The 18,764-nt window shown below is 33.2% G+C and overlaps 8 protein-coding genes across 8 annotated transcripts; 6 read left to right on the top strand and 2 right to left on the bottom strand.

Annotated features, from left to right (window-relative positions):
* On the bottom strand, positions 177–3,171 carry BMR1_01G02315 (Aldo/keto reductase family; the record flags this gene model as incomplete). The annotated part of the gene is made up of 9 exons (XM_021482882.1): positions 177–528; positions 609–982; positions 1,004–1,252; positions 1,357–1,612; positions 1,633–1,940; positions 1,965–2,091; positions 2,211–2,413; positions 2,436–2,587; positions 2,703–3,171. The coding sequence occupies 9 exons, from the start codon at positions 3,169–3,171 to the stop codon at positions 177–179; spliced, it is 2,490 nt and encodes an 829-aa protein (XP_021337473.1).
* Positions 3,172–3,208: 37 nt separating this feature from the next.
* BMR1_01G02310 (hypothetical protein) lies at positions 3,209–4,490 on the top strand (the record flags this gene model as incomplete). The annotated part of the gene is made up of 6 exons (XM_021482881.1): positions 3,209–3,308; positions 3,329–3,534; positions 3,555–3,837; positions 3,923–4,170; positions 4,192–4,381; positions 4,402–4,490. 6 exons carry the CDS (start codon positions 3,209–3,211, stop codon positions 4,488–4,490), a joined length of 1,116 nt encoding a protein of 371 aa, XP_021337472.1.
* BMR1_01G02305 (conserved Plasmodium protein, unknown function) lies at positions 4,997–5,542 on the top strand (the record flags this gene model as incomplete). The annotated part of the gene is made up of 4 exons (XM_012792076.1): positions 4,997–5,060; positions 5,141–5,222; positions 5,243–5,404; positions 5,425–5,542. 4 exons carry the CDS (start codon positions 4,997–4,999, stop codon positions 5,540–5,542), a joined length of 426 nt encoding a protein of 141 aa, XP_012647530.1.
* A 51-nt stretch (positions 5,543–5,593) lies between these two features.
* On the top strand, positions 5,594–7,868 carry BMR1_01G02294 (Transmembrane E3 ubiquitin-protein ligase 1; the record flags this gene model as incomplete). The annotated part of the gene is made up of 6 exons (XM_021482880.1): positions 5,594–6,172; positions 6,376–7,337; positions 7,358–7,520; positions 7,543–7,709; positions 7,730–7,821; positions 7,843–7,868. The coding sequence occupies 6 exons, from the start codon at positions 5,594–5,596 to the stop codon at positions 7,866–7,868; spliced, it is 1,989 nt and encodes a 662-aa protein (XP_021337471.1).
* Positions 8,111–9,301, top strand: BMR1_01G02293 (26S proteasome regulatory subunit N12; the record flags this gene model as incomplete). The annotated part of the gene is made up of 5 exons (XM_012792073.1): positions 8,111–8,317; positions 8,338–8,454; positions 8,539–8,649; positions 8,671–8,950; positions 9,171–9,301. The coding sequence occupies 5 exons, from the start codon at positions 8,111–8,113 to the stop codon at positions 9,299–9,301; spliced, it is 846 nt and encodes a 281-aa protein (XP_012647527.1).
* Positions 9,302–9,378: 77 nt separating this feature from the next.
* Positions 9,379–10,666, bottom strand: BMR1_01G02290 (Shaggy-related protein kinase theta; the record flags this gene model as incomplete). Its single annotated transcript, XM_021482879.1, has 6 exons — positions 9,379–9,481; positions 9,579–9,709; positions 9,731–9,909; positions 9,953–10,054; positions 10,127–10,496; positions 10,517–10,666. The coding sequence occupies 6 exons, from the start codon at positions 10,664–10,666 to the stop codon at positions 9,379–9,381; spliced, it is 1,035 nt and encodes a 344-aa protein (XP_021337470.1).
* Positions 10,746–16,910, top strand: BMR1_01G02285 (carbamoyl-phosphate synthase// aspartate carbamoyltransferase; the record flags this gene model as incomplete). Its single annotated transcript, XM_021482878.1, has 12 exons — positions 10,746–10,997; positions 11,018–11,168; positions 11,623–12,914; positions 13,090–14,518; positions 14,598–14,941; positions 14,962–15,047; positions 15,182–15,394; positions 15,415–15,594; positions 15,615–15,937; positions 16,069–16,365; positions 16,387–16,482; positions 16,789–16,910. 12 exons carry the CDS (start codon positions 10,746–10,748, stop codon positions 16,908–16,910), a joined length of 4,785 nt encoding a protein of 1,594 aa, XP_021337469.1.
* Positions 16,911–17,033: 123 nt separating this feature from the next.
* BMR1_01G02280 (mRNA-decapping enzyme subunit 2) lies at positions 17,034–18,464 on the top strand (the record flags this gene model as incomplete). The annotated part of the gene is made up of 1 exon (XM_012792070.1): positions 17,034–18,464. The coding sequence occupies one exon, from the start codon at positions 17,034–17,036 to the stop codon at positions 18,462–18,464; it is 1,431 nt and encodes a 476-aa protein (XP_012647524.1).

Raw genomic sequence — 18,764 nt, 5'->3', positions numbered from 1 at the left:
TACTAATATTTAATATAATTATGTGTACATCTGTATGAATTATTTATTGAGAATATCAAAAACACAAATAAATATAGTATTAAAACATTTGTATTATAACTATAAAATAGTTATAGAATAAAATTTAATTTTTGCGATGAATGTAAAATTAGTGTACAAAATAGGCATTATCTTGTCTATAATTCAATGATAGCTTCATTTTTGGGGTTATTTGTTGAATTATACACCAGTGGATCCACAACATCTTCCATTCCAGGCGGGGGAAATTCACGCCTTTTAAACTTCATTCTCTGATAATAGTAACACAACTCCACGCTTTCCTTTTCAATTAAACTCAACAATTTCTTGTTCTCATCGTTGTCAAACAACTTATCAATAGTTTCCCTATTCGTTATGTCAATTCCTTTGGCCAGCAATCGCTTATAAAGACCATCTACATCTATAGTGGCCCATCCCTTGTCTATGGATGAAAAGGAACGAGCAAAATCTATTTTATCCTTGACCAAATTTAAATATTCTGTAGTTCGCCTAAATAATTTTTAGTTATAATATCCAAAAACATCACGTCAAATGAACATATAAACTGTATGCCACATCACTTGACTTACATTTGTACAACCGCTGCTATAGCTACTTCATCTTCATAAAACTGTCTAATCTTATCACTAGTTGGACCAACAAAAATTTTATCGTCCTTCCAATAAAAGTGAAAATCGCTTGTATCATCTTCCCTATACTCATCTGGAGTTTTGTACACAAGAGTATAATCTCTAAATTTATACCTATCCCAGCCGAAAATTTTGGCTTCTTTAACTGCAAAATACTCACCAGGTAAATCTTCCTCAATCCTTTCAATCCAACAACGGTAGTTGAATTTAGAATGGTCATTTGGTGCATCCATGTGCCCAGAAATTGTCAATAAAAATTCCCTTTCCCGTTCTATTTGATCTCTCTTCTCAAGCTGTTCATCTTTCAAAATAATCTATGTGAAACAGTTAATTACACTCGGCCAGTATGATCCTCCGCTCCAAATTGGAGTTGTGCACTCTGTAATAAACTTGTTCTGTGAGACAGCATTATCGGCGTCTTCTACACTTGTCAATATTTGAGGCCCACCCATAGTTGGTGCTCTGTATCTAAGGTATACTTCGTGTATATCCTCTTCCAGTTGCTTAGTGAAAGGATAGTTAAGAGTACCAATTATATCTGACAATTGACCTATGGTTCGTGGTGCTATTATAGTGGAAACAATCTGCATAAGTTTGTGGGGATTAAAAAAAGTTAAATAATTCTCTAAAATCAAAATAAATTAAAATAAAACAGAAATAATAAAAAAAGAGCAGTAAAATGACTTACAAAATGTCTAGTATTATTCCATCTTAGGGCCAATTGTGCTAGAGTCATCCCAAAGGTCCTTGCAATTTTCAAGTATTCTCCTGTCAAATGTTGGCACCAGACGGTCCGATGGGTGTGGTATGTTTCGGGAAAAATATTACATCGAGCATTCTGGGGACCAAATGACAAATGGCCCCAATCTTCGGGCAATAAATCCAAGTCGTCATCAAATTGGTACAACTTTTCAAACGCTTTATCCGCTCCCAAACTATTATGCCTAAGTCGACAAATATTTACCTTTCCGGATCTAGATATTTACCTGTAAGAATTCCGCCTGCCATAGTGCCATATGAAACTAATGGTATATTGTTAGCCAATGATATCTCAGCTAACCCACTCTCAAATTCGTTACGATGTAGTAAATTGTACAAACATTGTATAAATAATGGCTTTAACTTAGTATTATTTCGCGTAAGCTGCGTATATTTGTATATGCCCCAAATTGTCTCATTTGACAATCCAATGTATCTAGCCTTACCCTTTTCTATTATTTTTTGCATAGCATCTATGCTTTCTGAAATCATATCAGTAGCGGATATTTCCTTCTAAATTATCATATAGAAACCCACCCCCCAGCAATAAGTATCCTCTCCTAATGTAGAGTTTGGTACATATCTTTCGGGTCTATCCAGTGACATAATGTCAATGTAATCAAGTCCACTGGCAGAAAGTATATTATCCACCCCCTCTTCAATGCTATATAAATAACCGGAGCGAGGCTATACAATTACATATTTCACTCACATACATATTATTCAGCATATCAATATTGATTTGATTGTGGAAAATTTACATTATTTTGGTGAAATACTCACTTGTTTAGCGTAGGCGGTAATAAACATTTTCGTGTCCACGCAAGGTACCTTTGACGGTGTGGTTTACCCAGGTTACTTGAGCAAATTCTTCCAGAGATTACAATTTTTGACCTATCAAATTGTTTCAGTGTCTTAAGTGCTCTATGATGATATGAAATCCATGATTTTGGTTCAATGGGCAATGGGTCATATTCACTAGTATCCTATATCACTTATATCAGTTACGAAAAAATTTATCCCATATTCATTAAAAGCCTTTTCAATGATAAATTTTGCATGATTCAGATCAATGAAAGCAGGGTTGTCGTAAAATGAAGTGCCCAGGCACAATTCACTGACGATTAGGTCGGAATCCCCAAGCCTACGATATCTCATACCTAAGTTAGTATATAGTTGACTAATGAGTGGGAAATATATAATAATATGTTATTGACGGGGTTTAAAACTATAGAATGCAAAACCTTTGTCTATCTATACAAAAAATTTACTCACCATTAATTAGATCAGGATGTGGTTTGGTGTGTAAGGTAGGTATAGCACAATCTACTACGTTTGATAGTGAATCTCGTAAATCCTCTACCTTAGAGTTTGCATTATCAGTAAGCGAAGGATAAAAGGTTTCAGGTTGTTGTAGTGATGCTGGTACATCACCAAAAAGCTCGTTTAATTCCAAATTTCCATTATCATCCAATTTTAAGTTATCCTGGGAAACCATATCATCAGCAACCTCTTTAAGTCTACCGTGAATATCACCACAGTCATCTTTGTATGCTGGATCAAATCTTTCCCTTTTAATATGGCTAGTGCGATCTAATATGTCTTGTAAAAAGTGTCCTTCTGTAGCCCATTCTGGAACATCTGAACGAACTATAAATTTAAATTTATCATTAGATAAATTTATATAATTATTAGTAGAAAAAGGGTTAAGATATGCCGCTACTAACGCATGTGTAATGTGCATTGGCGATATAATGCACTATAATATTTAGTGTCATGCAATGTACAGAAGCAGTCTAAGGCTTACTAAAATAGATACCTCAGCCATTGACCACGGTTTACTCGTATCAGCTGAGTCTAAGATTTATCTCTCTGGTAAAGGTAGTTTACACAACATTTAGTACCCCGTTACTATGGACACAAAGTGTCAAAATTATCTCGTATGTATACCGTGTTAGATGTTGCACATTTGTTATTTGTTGGAAAAATTCCAGACACTGATCAATCTATACAATTTTCTTGCGAATTCAGTACGAATTTATCTAGATATTATAAACAATTTGTCGATGAATACTGTCACATATACAATTCTGGATTGCATCCATCGGTATTATAGTGTTAATTTAGAGTACTTTGGGCATAGTATTAAAATTAGGCTCAATTCAGTTGATAAATACAAATAATTTGTGGGATCCAATATTACATTATGGATTCTGCACTTCAATATTGTCAAATTATCGCAAGTATCACAATAAAGTTACACATAAACAAGATAAAATACTTGATACCCCTCAGTGTTATAATGAAATATTGTGTGATTTATTTGTTTCAGGTGGAAATATCATTTCAGAGTTTCAGTTGAAGTTGCTACATTCGTTACTAATTGTTTATGCGGATCACGGATTTTCTAGTATGCTAAATATGTTGTTTAATATTTGTTTATCGTTTCTTATATAAATAAAAATATGTGCTAAAGTACTAGATATCTAACTTAGCTCCTACCTATATCTCACGACTTGCTATATCGGAACAAAATAATTTAACTACATCGATAGCAACTGCTGCTCTTTGTCATGAATCTCTAAACCCAATGATTGAATATCACGAATTCTCTAGATTTGTAAACGACAATCCTGATTTTATTAAGGGAATTCACGATTTTGATGTAAGCGATAATGGATTACCCCGCTTGCTAAGTTCTTGTCAATCATCCTTCTTGGATCCAAGGAATTGCATTTTAATGGTATATAAATTATTAATTTAGCAATTATGGCATAATTCAAGGCTCAAAAGCTTGGTAGAGAAATTGATTGAAAAATTAAAACCCAGGCACTACTTAAAGAGCGATTTTATCCTGCTTATGATTCTACAGGATATTTATTCGCAACTAGGAAATGAAGGCTTAATAGACCTTCATTTGTTTCAAACATTTATCACTCTAGCTAGGGTTCCTGGTATTAAACAATTAATTTAGGTTGGATAAGCCATTGTTTGGAACAAAGGAACGTTGGTAGGAGGATTGAACATGTCCATGCCTATGTTGGTCCTATAGTTGATGATTAGAATTGATCTAACTATTATTCGTTTTTAGTTCAACAAATTTATTAAGTTTAATTCGTTAGTTATTTTCATGGTTTATTATGAACGATATATAAATAATTATATTAGTTTGTTGTGATATATGTGAGCGGTGTTAGTGAAACTAGTAGTGATAAATTGCAATTTACAAACAAATAAAAATTATAAAAACAACAACATTAACTAACATAACAGTAACTAATTAATTATTAAAAATATGAATAATAGATATATAAAAATATGGGTTAAAATGGAATAATCAGATGAAATATATAAAATACATTATTTAAAATGAAATGCCGAAAAATAAAAATAGTAAAAGTATGGATAACTAATAAAAAGGAAACATTTTACATGCAATTAATCATATGTATTTATATTTTAGTCATACGTCTATAAATCTACAGTGTAAATTGTGATGTCTATCCAAGTGGGTCGATATATGAGGCTTATCCTATGTTGTTTTTCTGCGGGAGTTGAATAGTCTAATTATGGGACCTAGGCCATTAGGTAGAATAACAAGGCAGTGGTGGGGAACTGTTCATTTTAGAATTGGTAAATATTCATGCAATATAAATACTTTATCGGCTACACATTCATATCACACATGATCTACATAAAAGCTTATAATATAGGCGGACGGGGTCAACAGAGGCCTAATAAAGGGTTTGATTGTAAGACACTGGGAGATTTTGGCAAAAATTTGGAATTCTTAAGGTAAAATAATTGTCACTCAGATGGAACAAGTTTTTAAGGCGCCAAACTATCGCACAAGTTTTGAACTATTCAGCTCAGAATCAATATATTACTACAGACTGCCAACTAACCACTGATGTAAATTGTAAAAATACGGATGATAGTTTTACCACTGATGCTAAACCTGAGAAATTAAATTCTTGGTATGAATTATATAATATAGGGACATTTACATGGTGGAAAAGGGAGAAAAAAAATTGAGTGATGAACAAATTAAGAGTTTAGAATCATTTTTAGCCGTAAAATTCACCAAAAAACGGCAAAAACGCCTTCGTATATAATTCTTGTGGTGTACTCAGTAATCACAGTACAGCTTAGTTAGTTGGCGTATTATGGATATACAATCTGGAAATAATGAAAATCGTAATAGTCTTCCTTCAATTACAATATCAATCATTCCCCCCGCCGCTTTCCTAAATTCATCATCCCTTATTAATTTGTCCGCCTCAATTCGCCTTTCAATATGTTTGCTTTCTTGTTTAAGCATAATTTACATATTGCTTCTGTTTAATCCTAACAATTATACAAATGACTACGATAATGATAGCACTGGTAATTTTAGGCCTCAAAGAGAAAACCATATACCGCCGATATTTGGATTGACTTATAATGGAAGATATACTATGGATGACAATGGGCTAAATGTATCAAATGGAAATATTACAGTATCAATTATCTATCGTAGATCACATATTGTGAAATTATATCGCATATTTGTAGTAGCAAGGTTGGAACCGGATGAAGAATATAGGCCATCAAAGTACTCATATTTGACGCTGAGTGGCAATGGAATAACTAATAATCCATTACTTTTACCTTCAATTTTATCTATGAATTCAATTGCTCCAGATATGAAATCTTGGTACCTTGGCAAGGGGTTGATGATAGGCAAATCGCAGCAGTCAAGGAAGGTATGAAAAGTTCATTTTTAAAATCTTAGACTACTTAAATATCGGCATGTTATTTTTGGGAAATTTCAAGACAAATATTATCAAAACTAAACTTGTTTATCTACCAATATTGTTTAATGTATACATAATCGGATGTTACACATATGAATTAATAATTATTATCCACTGCTCAATAATAGTTTAAATATTTTTTGCTAACACAGGGAATTGACAAATCATACAACCTTCCTTTCCTAACTTCAATGAACTACTGGGATGATTTATTAATCGAAAATGAAGTGCCTCACTTGTGCGGTTTATATGGATATTTAAATTTAACTTCAACTAAACACATAAAATCACAGCCTTCATTCCAAGAACTTGATGATTTTTACATGTCTTCACAAAGATTATACAACATTAGTGACTTAAACTACCAAATGAAACTATCTAACACTTTGGATTCAATTAATTTGATTAAATACTTCAAACGATTAAGTAAAACGTACAAGCTTGATAGGGATCAAGTCGAGGAGTGGAGAACTGGGTGGGATAAACGAATTGGTACAGTTTGGAATGATCAATACCAGCATATAGTTGTGGAATCGGCTGATACTGATGATAGTGAATTGAATGGGATTATCACATCAAGTTGTGGATTTTCACTGAAATTTTCGGCCACTCAGATAAACTACGATCATTTGGGTTCAAAAATGGCAATTTTAACATTTATTTACATTATACGATCCATTGCTGAAGGTTTAGCATTTCATTACCAACTTAAGTTACTTAAAACGGATTCAGAAGCTTCTCGAATTTCCATCATTTCATTATTTATGATTATGTTGCTAGAAGTTGCTGAAGTATTTATGATACTTATTCACTCAAGTATTATATCAACCACAATAATTAATGTTGGAATTGGCCTATTTGTCAAATTTTCAATATTTACCTTTCTGCAAATGAAGATAATCATGGTTATATACAAGTCTACACATCAAATTAATAATCTACCTATGGTTGTATTACATGCTGGATTAGCTCAGATATTGAAAAAATACTTTTGCATGGTACTAGTCTTGACTGTGTATTTCTTTTTGTACTATAGCACAAATCCATTAATTGGATTGCCACTATACTTGTGCTGGGTTCCACAGATTTGTTTGGACATATGGAAAGGGCAGAGGTACAATAGTAGTTATTTAGGCGTTCAATGAACATGATATTTGTTTATATAGTGGGTATAAGTAAGATTTCATTACCACTGTACATATACTGTTGCCCCTATAGCATCTTCAACATGGATGTATTTGCCCGTATAGTTGATATGCCAAACAAGCCATACGCATTCTTTGTCTTTACATCGACGGTAACAGACAAAACTTATTTAGACTTTACAATTGGCTGTTATGTCATTGCAAAAGTTAATAGATCCGAGATGGGTAGCTAATTATGATTTTTTGCCAAAGATATATAACTATGAACGGAATTGGGCGGGTGATACTGATGGAACAATTGAGTGCGTAATTTGTATGTATGAAATTCAATTCAAAAGGAGGTGATTATGATATTATTTAGAAATTGGAGTGTCACTCCGTGTGATCACATATTTCATACCTCGTGTCTAAGAGAATGGACCCGTGTGAGATTGGAATGTCCTAATTGTAGACGTAATATATTATTTTATTTAGGTTCAATACCTGCATTTCCCTTATAATTTTATACATTATATTTAATGTGTACCAGCCAGTATGTGTGGCTTAATCATTAATAGTAGATGCTAGGGCATACTGGGCCACACATTTAGTGACATTCCCTAGTTTGTATGTATATTATCAACACTGTTCACCGGCTAATTCTACAATAATATTTACTATATTATCTTAGAATATAAAATTATATACCTTTGCGATGCCATTGTGTTATTTTCTTTAATTGGCATACATATAATTAGCTATAATGGATTCAACGTTGTTAGCTGATTTGGCGACAAATTTTTATGGTACTAAGTTTTCTGGCAATTCTTTGAGCTCTTTAATATCATCTATTACAAAATATAATACCTTGGAGCACAAAATAGATATTAAAAAAATCAAGGTGGATAAATGCAACAGAGCCCTACAGCAACTTAAGATCTTGTTGATCAAAAATTACGACCAAAATAAGGTATTGAGCTACTGATTTAGGATTTTGTCCTGTTCTCAAAAATTGTATATGAAATTGGTGCGATGGTATCAGTGGCTGCACAGGATTTTTCTTCCTTTGAGCGCTTTTACGCGCCTCTGCAAGACATATATTTGGAGGTATATAATCGATTTTTTGTGAAATTTTTACGTTTATATTTTTTCTTGTAATATTCTATTAAATGCAATTATATTTTAACATAGATGTCCTACGACTTCACAGCCACTGTTATCATTGGTCTTAAACTGTTTCATCTACTAACCAGCAATCGTATAGGAGAATTTCACTCTTTACTAGAATTATATCCTCAAAAGGTAATAAGCAACTAATTTAAGATAAGGACAACAAAAATTGTTTCATATGTAATAGACTTGGAGCATTTGCTAACCGATGGCAACTTTAAAAAATTGCTCACAGATCGTCAGGTGCCGCCAATTGATATTTACACGCCTTTTATTACACTTCTTAAAGATGTAACTAGATATAAAGTTGCTGCTTGTATCGAGTTTTCATTTCCATCAATATCACTTGCACATGCCGCCGAAATGCTACATTTGGATATCGGACAGATGGACGATTTTGTGAAAATTTTGAATAAGATAAAGTTCGAACAGGGTATATATTTAAGCTATGCAAAATGATAACCAGTTAGATATTTTATTTTTAAGTACACGGCACATACTATAACAATTCTACATGTGCATATTTATTATTGTTGTTTATTTGAATGATTATCATTCCAATGCATATAAATTGACGTCTTTATTGATGTTTAATATGATTGTTATTAGATTCGACTAATTATTTTATAAATTTATCTAATATATTAATAAAGGTGAATCGCTTTGGATCCTAAAAAACGGAAAGTTTACTTTCAACTTGCAGCAAGTGGCTTGTGAAATCCCCGTATGGGAAACTCTACAAAATACAATCTCCTATGCCACTCAAATTGAGCGCATAGTATAGACTATGTTGAGTTTTGTCTTGACACTATAAAGTAATTGATTTTGTTAGTAATAATTAAACGATATGAAATTGAGTGATTATGATGTCCATAAATTTGATTTGCATCGTTGGGACATGTAACAAAGTTCTTCTTTAGTGAATTGGAAGAAGGATTCATCGATGCAGTTTTTGTATTCATCACTATATAAATAACTATGTTATATTAATTACATATTTATGAAGCATACAATGGTTTGTAACGTATATAGATGTATAAATATAATGAAATGTTGCTTACGGTGGCATTTTAAGTTGTTCAAAGAATGGATGTGACAAGGCCTCAAGTGGATGAATCCGATTAGTGGGATCGTATTGTAGAAATTTGTTTATAAAGTCAATAGCATAACTGGGAGTATCTTTCGGGAATATCTATATTACAGGATGCATTACAGTTGCCAAATCTATTTGTGGGAAATCAGGAAAGGATACATCACAATAATTGGGATTCATGGCATACATTTGCTCCTTATTTGGTGTACCAAGAACTTGGATTATTTTAACAAGTTGGTCAATACCAGTATCTCCTGCAAATAATGGTTTACCCAAAAATAATTCGCCTATAACACAACCTACATCATGGGGTTAAACAAATAAAGCAATTGCAATACCAACCTATGGACCAAGTGTCAATGGCTGTTGTATATTCGTTAGTTCCTAACATAAGTTCAGGGGCACGGTAGAATCTGGAGCAAATATATGCGACACTCCATTCGCCTATATAAGAGATTAGAGTAATGGTAAATAGATATGGACTGGTATATATATATTCTTGAGATATTAGTATACCTTTTACGAGTTTCTTTGCCGAACCAAAATCACAGAGTTTCAATTTGTGGGTCTTAGGATTCACTAGGAGATTGTGAGGTTTTAAATCACGATGACAAATACCCATTAAATGCAAATAGCCTAGGGCACGACAGAGTTGAAATGCATACATTTTAATAATAAAAAGGGGCAATTGTTTAAAATTTTTAATGTAATATCTTAGGGTCTTATATACTGTATCTGGAACAAATTCCATTACAACATTTAAATATTTCTGCTTGTTTCCATCTTCACCGACGGTTTCCGTGTAAAAATAATCTTTGAGTTCCACAATGTTTGGGTGTTTAATATCTTTCATAATAGATAATTCGCGATTTTTGTACCTAGGATCCTACTTCATTTATAGATAACCTGTAACACTTTTTTGATGGCGACTATTTCTCCAGAGATAGTTTTCCCTATGTGTACAACGCCAAAAGAGCCATATCCCACGATATTTTCGAGTGTATAATTATTGCCATCATTTACACATTTAGTTCCACTATTTGTTTTGGCATCCATATCATAAATATACAAGCAATTGGGTTGATTAAACAACTATTCTACGTTTATTAACCCCATCCATCCAAGAGTCTTACTGATGTTGGACTCTGCAATAGAGATGTATAACCTAGAAGATGATAATTCTAAAAAGGGTAGACTTGTTCTAAGTGATGGTAGATCATTTTGTGGCATGCTATTTGGTTACATTGGCGAAACTTATGGGAGCGTCGTATTTACCACGATCGTTGTTGGATACGTTGAATCTCTTTCAGATCCAAGTTATTTGGGTCAAATAATCGCACTAACCACTCCACTTGTTGGTAATTATGGTGTCCCTTCCAATGAAAAGGTAATACATAATTTATATAGGATGAATTTGGATTGGAACGATACTATGAGAGCTCTAAGATATATGCCAGTGGTTTGGTTGTCGCTGATTACAGCACTAATTATTCGAATAGTACAGCCATAAAGAGTTTGGATCAGTGGCTCAAGGAACATTGCGTTACTGGCATTACGGGTATGCACTTAATAAAATTTATACGTTTAAGATGTTTGATTTTATTCGTATGGTTAAATATATGTTTGTTGATTTTTTCTAATTATTTTTTCTTAATTAATAAATTAACATAATTTATGGACCATAACATGTACATATAAAATCTCATTATAATATTATCTTTATCATTAATATTCAATCGTATCTAGTTTTAATTAAAACAATTCAAATGTTCTTGCTTTTTTAACTCACTTAAAGATAATCATAAATAATTGACAAATGTTTTAATGATATTTTCATATATTTACTTGATTGTGCTAATTGTCATTGTACATTATTGATTAAATATATTATTTATAGTTTTTAATATATATATATATGAAACTATTAATTTATATATCTAATCAATAAATTTTCAGTCAAATCTCATTATAAAATTATTTTCTGATATTTAAATAAAATATCACTAATTCAGGAATTGATACCCGTGCGCTAACAAAACATTTGCGCGTTCATGGTACTATGCAAGGTATGATCGTGCTTGAAAGGGATTATAATACACAAAAGGCACTTAATTTTTTTAACACTAATCCAATGGATGATCTTATAACGCCAGAAAAAATTAAGAAGCAATATTTATTATACTATAGCACAAAAAAGGTAAACAACAAATATGTAACAACGTGTGACACCTTAAAACGTTTGGATGGTATTTACGATATTAATACGTTATTAAGTAATAAAATAACGAGTTTCACTGGCAATCCCTGGAATTGTAATTATTTGGATCATAATGATTCGGAGAAATATATATTCCCAATCTCCAACGAATCTAGGAAGTTTTTGGTCATTATATTAGATTGTGGCGCCAAAAATAACATTATTAGGAGTGCAATCAGGTTTGGTTTGGACAATGTTAATATTCTGGTAGTCCCTTATGACTTCGACTACAATAAGTTAGACTACGACGGTTTGATACTAAGTAATGGCCCTGGTGAACCCAATATGTGGACTCAGCCCATCGAAAGTGTCAAGGTCTCTATGCAAAGGGGCAAGCCTATTTTTGGCATCTGCTTAGGTAACCAGATTCTTGCTCTTGCGTCGGGGGCCAATGTATATAAAATGCATTATGGCAATCGCGGTTTCAACCATCCATGCTTGGATCTACGTACATTTCGTTGCTACTCAACATCACAAAATCATGGTTATTCCGTAGATTTGAAGAGTTTGACGCCAGAATGGGCGCCATTATTTGTAAATGCTAATGATGGTACTGTTGAGGGTATTATTCACAGGATGAATCACTGGTTTTCTGTACAATTTCATCCAGAAGCATGTGGAGGCCCAAATGACACAATGTTCTTATTCTACGACTTTTTTTGTTTAGTGAAAACGAACAATTTTATTCCACTTCACATCACTCCTGTAAGCTTTCCAATTAATTGCCGCAAAGTATTACTTCTCGGAAGTGGAGGTCTTATAATTGGCCAAGCTGGTGAATTTGATTACTCAGGTTCACAAGCAATCAAGGCACTAAAGGAAACAGGTGCAACTGTAATACTTATTAATCCAAACATAGCAACAGTTCAAACTTCTAAGGGTATGGCCCATAACATTTACTTTCTTCCTGTTACCCCAGATTATGTCAAAAAAGTAATAATACAAGAGAAACCTGATGGAATTTTGTGTGGTTTTGGAGGTCAAACAGCTTTAAATGTTGCGACACAATTGTATGAGGAAGGGTTTTTTGAGGAACATAATTGCCAAGTACGTGTTATATTTGAATATGATTAAATATATCATTCTCACATAATAAAATACACAAATAAATGGATAATAATCATAATATTCACATGCTATATTGTAATAATTATCCATTTTAATTACTATGTACCTTTAAATATTTTACAGTTCATTATAAATTTATAATACACTAATATAGATCCTGGGTACATCCATCCAATCTATTATTAAAACTGAAGATCGTGAATTATTTGAAAAGGAAATAACATCATTAGGTCTCAAATGTGCACTGTCAAAAATTTGCACCAAAAATACTGCCATTGCAGTTGCAAATGAAATCGGTTATCCTGTTTTGGTTAGGGGAAGTTTTGAATTGGGAGGTCTTGGCTCTGGCATTGCTAGAAATGATAATGAACTTCTTAAGCTATGCACAAGTGGTACAATTTATTTGGACAAGTATCTTGAAGGTTATAAAGAAATTGAATATGAAATTGTTCGCGATGAAAAAAACAATTGCATTGCCGTATGTAATATGGAAAATTTTGATCCCCTTGGCATACATACAGGCGATTCAATCGTTGTAGCGCCTTCACAAACCCTATCTAATCATGAATACTATTCATTACGCGATGCCTCATTTAAAATAGCTAGGCATTTTAAAATTGTAGGAGAATGTAACGTCCAGTTTGCCGTTAACCCTAATACCTTCAACTTCTACGTTGTGGAAGTAAATGCCCGTTTGTCACGAAGCTCCACGCTTGCCAGCAAAGCAACTGGTTATCCCATTGCTTATGTAGCAGCAAAAGTGGCTATGGGTCATGATCTCGTACAGTTGAGAAACAAGGTAACATGCGTTACAACAGCCTGCTTCGAGCCTTCGCTTGATTATGTGATTGTCAAGATACCTAAATGGGATTTAGAGAAATTCGAATTTGTGAGTAATAACTTGGGTACTTGTATGAAGAGTGTGGGTGAAGTTATGGCGCTTGGCAGGACATTTGAGGAATCAATACAAAAGGCTATACGAATGTCATTTGACCGAAGCAACGGGTTTGAATCATCAGACGCTGTTACCCATTATACATTACCCAAATCAGTGGATGATGTAAGAGATTTACTGCGTAATCCTACTCCATATCGCATATTTGCTTTGGCTAAAGCATTTGCCCTAAACATTACAATTGAAGAGATTCACCAATTAACAGGAATCGACAAGTGGTTCCTTTATAAGTTGGAAAATATCCACAATATATCACAAATGATTGCAAAGCATTCAATAAAGACCCTTGACCAACATAAATTATTGTATGCCAAAAAGATGGGGTTTAGTGATTTGCAAATATCAAAGCTCTTAACCCCTAACGTGACAGAATGTGACATTGCTAACTTGAGATATAAACACAAAATATTACCAAAAATACGACAGATAGATACTCTATCCGCTGAGATGCCATGTCAATCATCCTATTTTTACTATACATACAATGCTATTGACAATGATGCACCACCATTGGCCAATGATAAGGCCAAGACGTTTGTGGTGGTTGGATGTGGCCCTTATCGTATTGGTTCCTCTATCGAATTTGACTGGTCGGCAGTGCAGTGTATAAACTCAATACGTAGTAATGGTATGTGACCTATATATTATATATATATGTTATTTCATGTATTTTTTATAATTTTAATATCATTAAAGTAATCAATTAGGCCATCAAGCCATCGTAGTAAATTGCAATCCAGAAACGGTTTCCACTGATTCTGATGTTAGTGATCGTCTTTACTTTGAAGAATTGACAATAGAGAGCATCACTGACATATTTAATTATGAAAAACCAGATGGAGTGATAGTTTCTTTTGGAGGTCAAACGGCTAATAACTTGGCATTTAACTTAAAAATGCGGGGTATACACATTTTAGGAACCAGCGTAGAGTCGATTGATATGTGCGAGAATAGGAATAAATTCTCACAATTATGTGACACTTTGGGTATAGATCAGCCAAGTTGGGAAGAATTTTCTTCTTTTGACCATGCTCTTGCCTTTTCTAGAAGGGTAAATTTATATGAATTTAGGTCGGATTTCCAGTACTTGTTAGACCTTCATACGTGTTGTCTGGCGCTGCAATGAGGATTGTAAATTCGGATAATGAGCTTGAAAGGTAATTAAAATGATTATTTATTATTATAAATTGAAATATATACTATTTAATTTATACTGAATAGTATATACATTGCCAGATACTTATAAACATTGTTAATACCACCTAGATTTGCTGAATAAATACTCATTTAGATTCATAACCACCGCCACAATATTAAGCCGTGAATACCCTGTCGTTATATCCAAGTTCATATCCAATGCTAAGGAGGTGGAGATGGATTGCGTGGCTGTTGAAGGTCGCATTTTGAATTATGCTATAAGTGAACATGTGGAAAAGGCAGGGACTCACTCTGGCGATGCAACTCTCATTCTACCCGCCCAAAATTTATTCGTAGAAACTCACAGGTAAGCATATTTTTATACAGGCGCGTTAAAAAGATCGCCCAAAGGTTGTCAAAAGCTCTTAATATTTATGGTCCCTTCAACATCCAATTCTTGTGTAAAGCAAATGAGATCAAAATCATAGAATGCAATCTCAGGTCATCACGTACAATGCCTTTTATTTCTAAAACTCTAGACATAAATTTTGTGGATCAAGCCACGAGGTATTTAATTACCGATTTAGGGTTATGATAGGTGCTCCATATAGAGTACAAAATATACAGTTGATGGAATTAGATTATGTGGCTGTAAAGGTTCCAGTATTTTCTTTCAAGCGACTTTCGCACTGCGATCCACTTCTGGGCGTTGAAATGAAGTCCACCGGTGAGGTGGCGTGCTTTGGTACAAATAAGTATGAGGCGCTTCTTAAAACATTCATAGCCAGTGGCATGAAAATACCACAAAAAACTATTTTAATCTCAATTGGATGCCATGATTCGAAGTTTATTTTGGCACCTAAGTTGGCTAATTTGCTGAATCTTGGATTTAAAATATTTGCAACATACGGTATGCAGATTATATGATCATTTTAAAATGAAATAATCTCCAGTATACCATTTATATCACATATTTAGTGCTTTTCTATCATTTAATTTGCAATCTATTCTAATGTTTTTTAATGATATAAGCTGACGTAGGCACTTTTCAATTTATGGCACACTATTTACGCTCATATATATTGTCTGATGAGTCTGCTCGGCGTATCAATTATGACCACGAGAAATATGAGCAGGATGGGGATTTTGTATACAACGATGGAGATGCCGTTTGTATCACCCCTCCTCACACCCCCTTCTGCAAGTCCATAGACCCCTCCTCACATGTGTCTTGTGCCACAAATGATACCGTTATCAAATACTCAAAGGGGGAGCTAGCATTGATTTATAAGACAAGTTCAAATCAATTGCCTTCTATAACTAGCGTTATAACCGGTGGTAACGAGGCAATTAACGTAGGCGATGTGGAATTGACTGTGAATATCACAACCAGAGTCAATAGCGATCCATTATCGGAAGGTTATAAGATTAGGAGATACTCTATAGATAATGGGGGTATGGCTCATTTTTACATTAAATAAATCAGTTTTTGGCTTATAATATTCACATTTGTACATTAGATATTCTACATGTTAATAAGGTTAATATGGAGATAATGGTATTAAATTTTGAATTTACATTGAAATTGTCCATAAAATCTTTATTATCATAAAATTTACCCGTCAATATTTGTGGAAAATTCTCATTTCTATAAGTTTATGATTTAGCAATATTAAATAAATATTTATAAATAATGTATTAATTTATGTAATATAACACATAAATAGTCCTTAAACTCGATTGATCAAATTACTAATGTAGTATCGCTGGTTACCAACGTGAAGCTGGCATCACTATTGTTCGATTCGCTGATTCGGGAGAAAAGGTTGAACGAACACAATAAGACGATGATGAATGCTACTAGATATGACAAGTATCATTAATTGTTTAATCAATTTTAACCAGTTTTTCGGTTATTAAATATGTAATACATATTTTAATCTCTGTTACTCCTACACACTACCATACACTACTGTGGCATTGTAGTGCCCTTAGTACTTACGTCTATGGTATTGGATGAGTTGAAATCACGTTCTAGTGATCCAGCACTGTTGGAACGTGCATTATTGGATTGTTATGGTAGATTTTTAGTCAATATTCCTGAGGAAGAGTATCACAATCCTGTTCGTCTCTGTTTTCACATCCAAGAAGCTTGGTGGTGGTATATAGATCACTGGCTTCAAAAGTATCCCTGCTTACTCGCTAATTACTCATTAAAATCATTCATCAGATTAGTTTCTATTGACTGTGAGTTGATTAGAGCAGTCATAGGGAAGGTAAATTTGAAACAAGTTGAAAATGATTGGAGGCAGTATCGAAGCAAGATTCCAGTAAGGGGCGGGATATTAATTAATAAAAGATTGGACAAGGTGTTGTTAGTAAGGGGTTTCGATAGTTTACAATGGACATTTCCCCGTGGAAAAGCAGATGAACAGGAGGATGATACAAAGTGTGCCATACGCGAAATCCGTGAGGAAACTGGAATAGATGTATCAAAGCTTATCGATCCAAAGTGCTATTTGGAACTATTTCTTAACGGTAGATCTGTAAAACTTTTTATTGTTTTTAATGTTAATGAACTTGTTAATCACAAACCATTGTTGGTAAATGAGATTAGTGAATGCCGCTGGGTTAGCATTAGTTTGCTACGCAAAAAGAATAACAACATCATCAAAACATTTAATGTCACTGAATTTATTCCTGATCTCGTGTCTTTTATAAACAAATACAGACAAAAGTCGAGATATAAACAAACCCACAATAATAATGAAACTATTGACAAATGCAGTAAAAGTACTAAATCGGATATTGATATGAATTTAGGCAAGGGCAAATGGAAGCCTGAAGACATGTTTCGCATTAACTGTGAAAAATTTGGTGTTGTTTCTACTTATAACATTGAACATTATAATACAGTATCTAAAATTCCTCAGAAGAAGGCTGATATCAGGCTTGATGGTTATAAACTTATTCCATCTAAGCCCAATAAAGTCGACTTGTTTTATCCTTGCCAAAAACTTATGAGGGCGAATTCAATTAAAGAAATGGAGAACATAAGCCAGAAGGTTAACAAAATGAAAATTGAAGAAAATTGTTGCTACAACAATAACAACGGGGACCATTTTAGCGATGTCTCTAGCGAAAACACTGATAACAATGCTATTGAAAGTCTGATACAGAAGTCTATAAATCTGAATTTCCAAAAAATTAAAAATAAAACGATTCAAAATGGTAGCACACCTACAATATGTAAGCGTGATAAATTTAAAAATGGAAGCATGAAGAGTTATGATAATATATGTGGAGGAAATGAAAATAAAGTAAAATGTGTGAATAATTGGGTCGAAAATAAATATGACGTGGAAGCTATAAAGCCTTTCCAATTCATTATGCCGTATCACTCAGTGCTGCAGTCATTCATAAGGTACATTAAGTAGCGGATTGTTTGTAAACATTTTAAATGAAACTTATTTGAGCATTAGCATTTGTAAATTATAAAATTACTGTAATTAACTGATTCATAGATATTTAGCATGAATATTAGTTTGCATTGTTAAAGTAATTGTTATTAATATCTGTAAAGAGTGATTATGCTAAGTTATTAATGCATCCAAATATAATGTAGTGAATTGGAGGCAAATTAGGAATAGTTAATAGACAAACCCAGATGGAAATATCGGTATAGTGTTATTTATATAGTTAATTATTATGACAGTTAAATATATGGTTTAGTAATA

The sequence above is a fragment of the Babesia microti genome, chromosome I, assembly GCF_000691945.2.
Source record: "Babesia microti strain RI chromosome I, complete genome".
Classification (NCBI taxonomy): domain Eukaryota; phylum Apicomplexa; class Aconoidasida; order Piroplasmida; family Babesiidae; genus Babesia; species Babesia microti.
The sequence above is the reverse complement of the archived record's forward strand: the minus strand, read 5'-3'. Positions and strand labels throughout refer to the sequence as shown.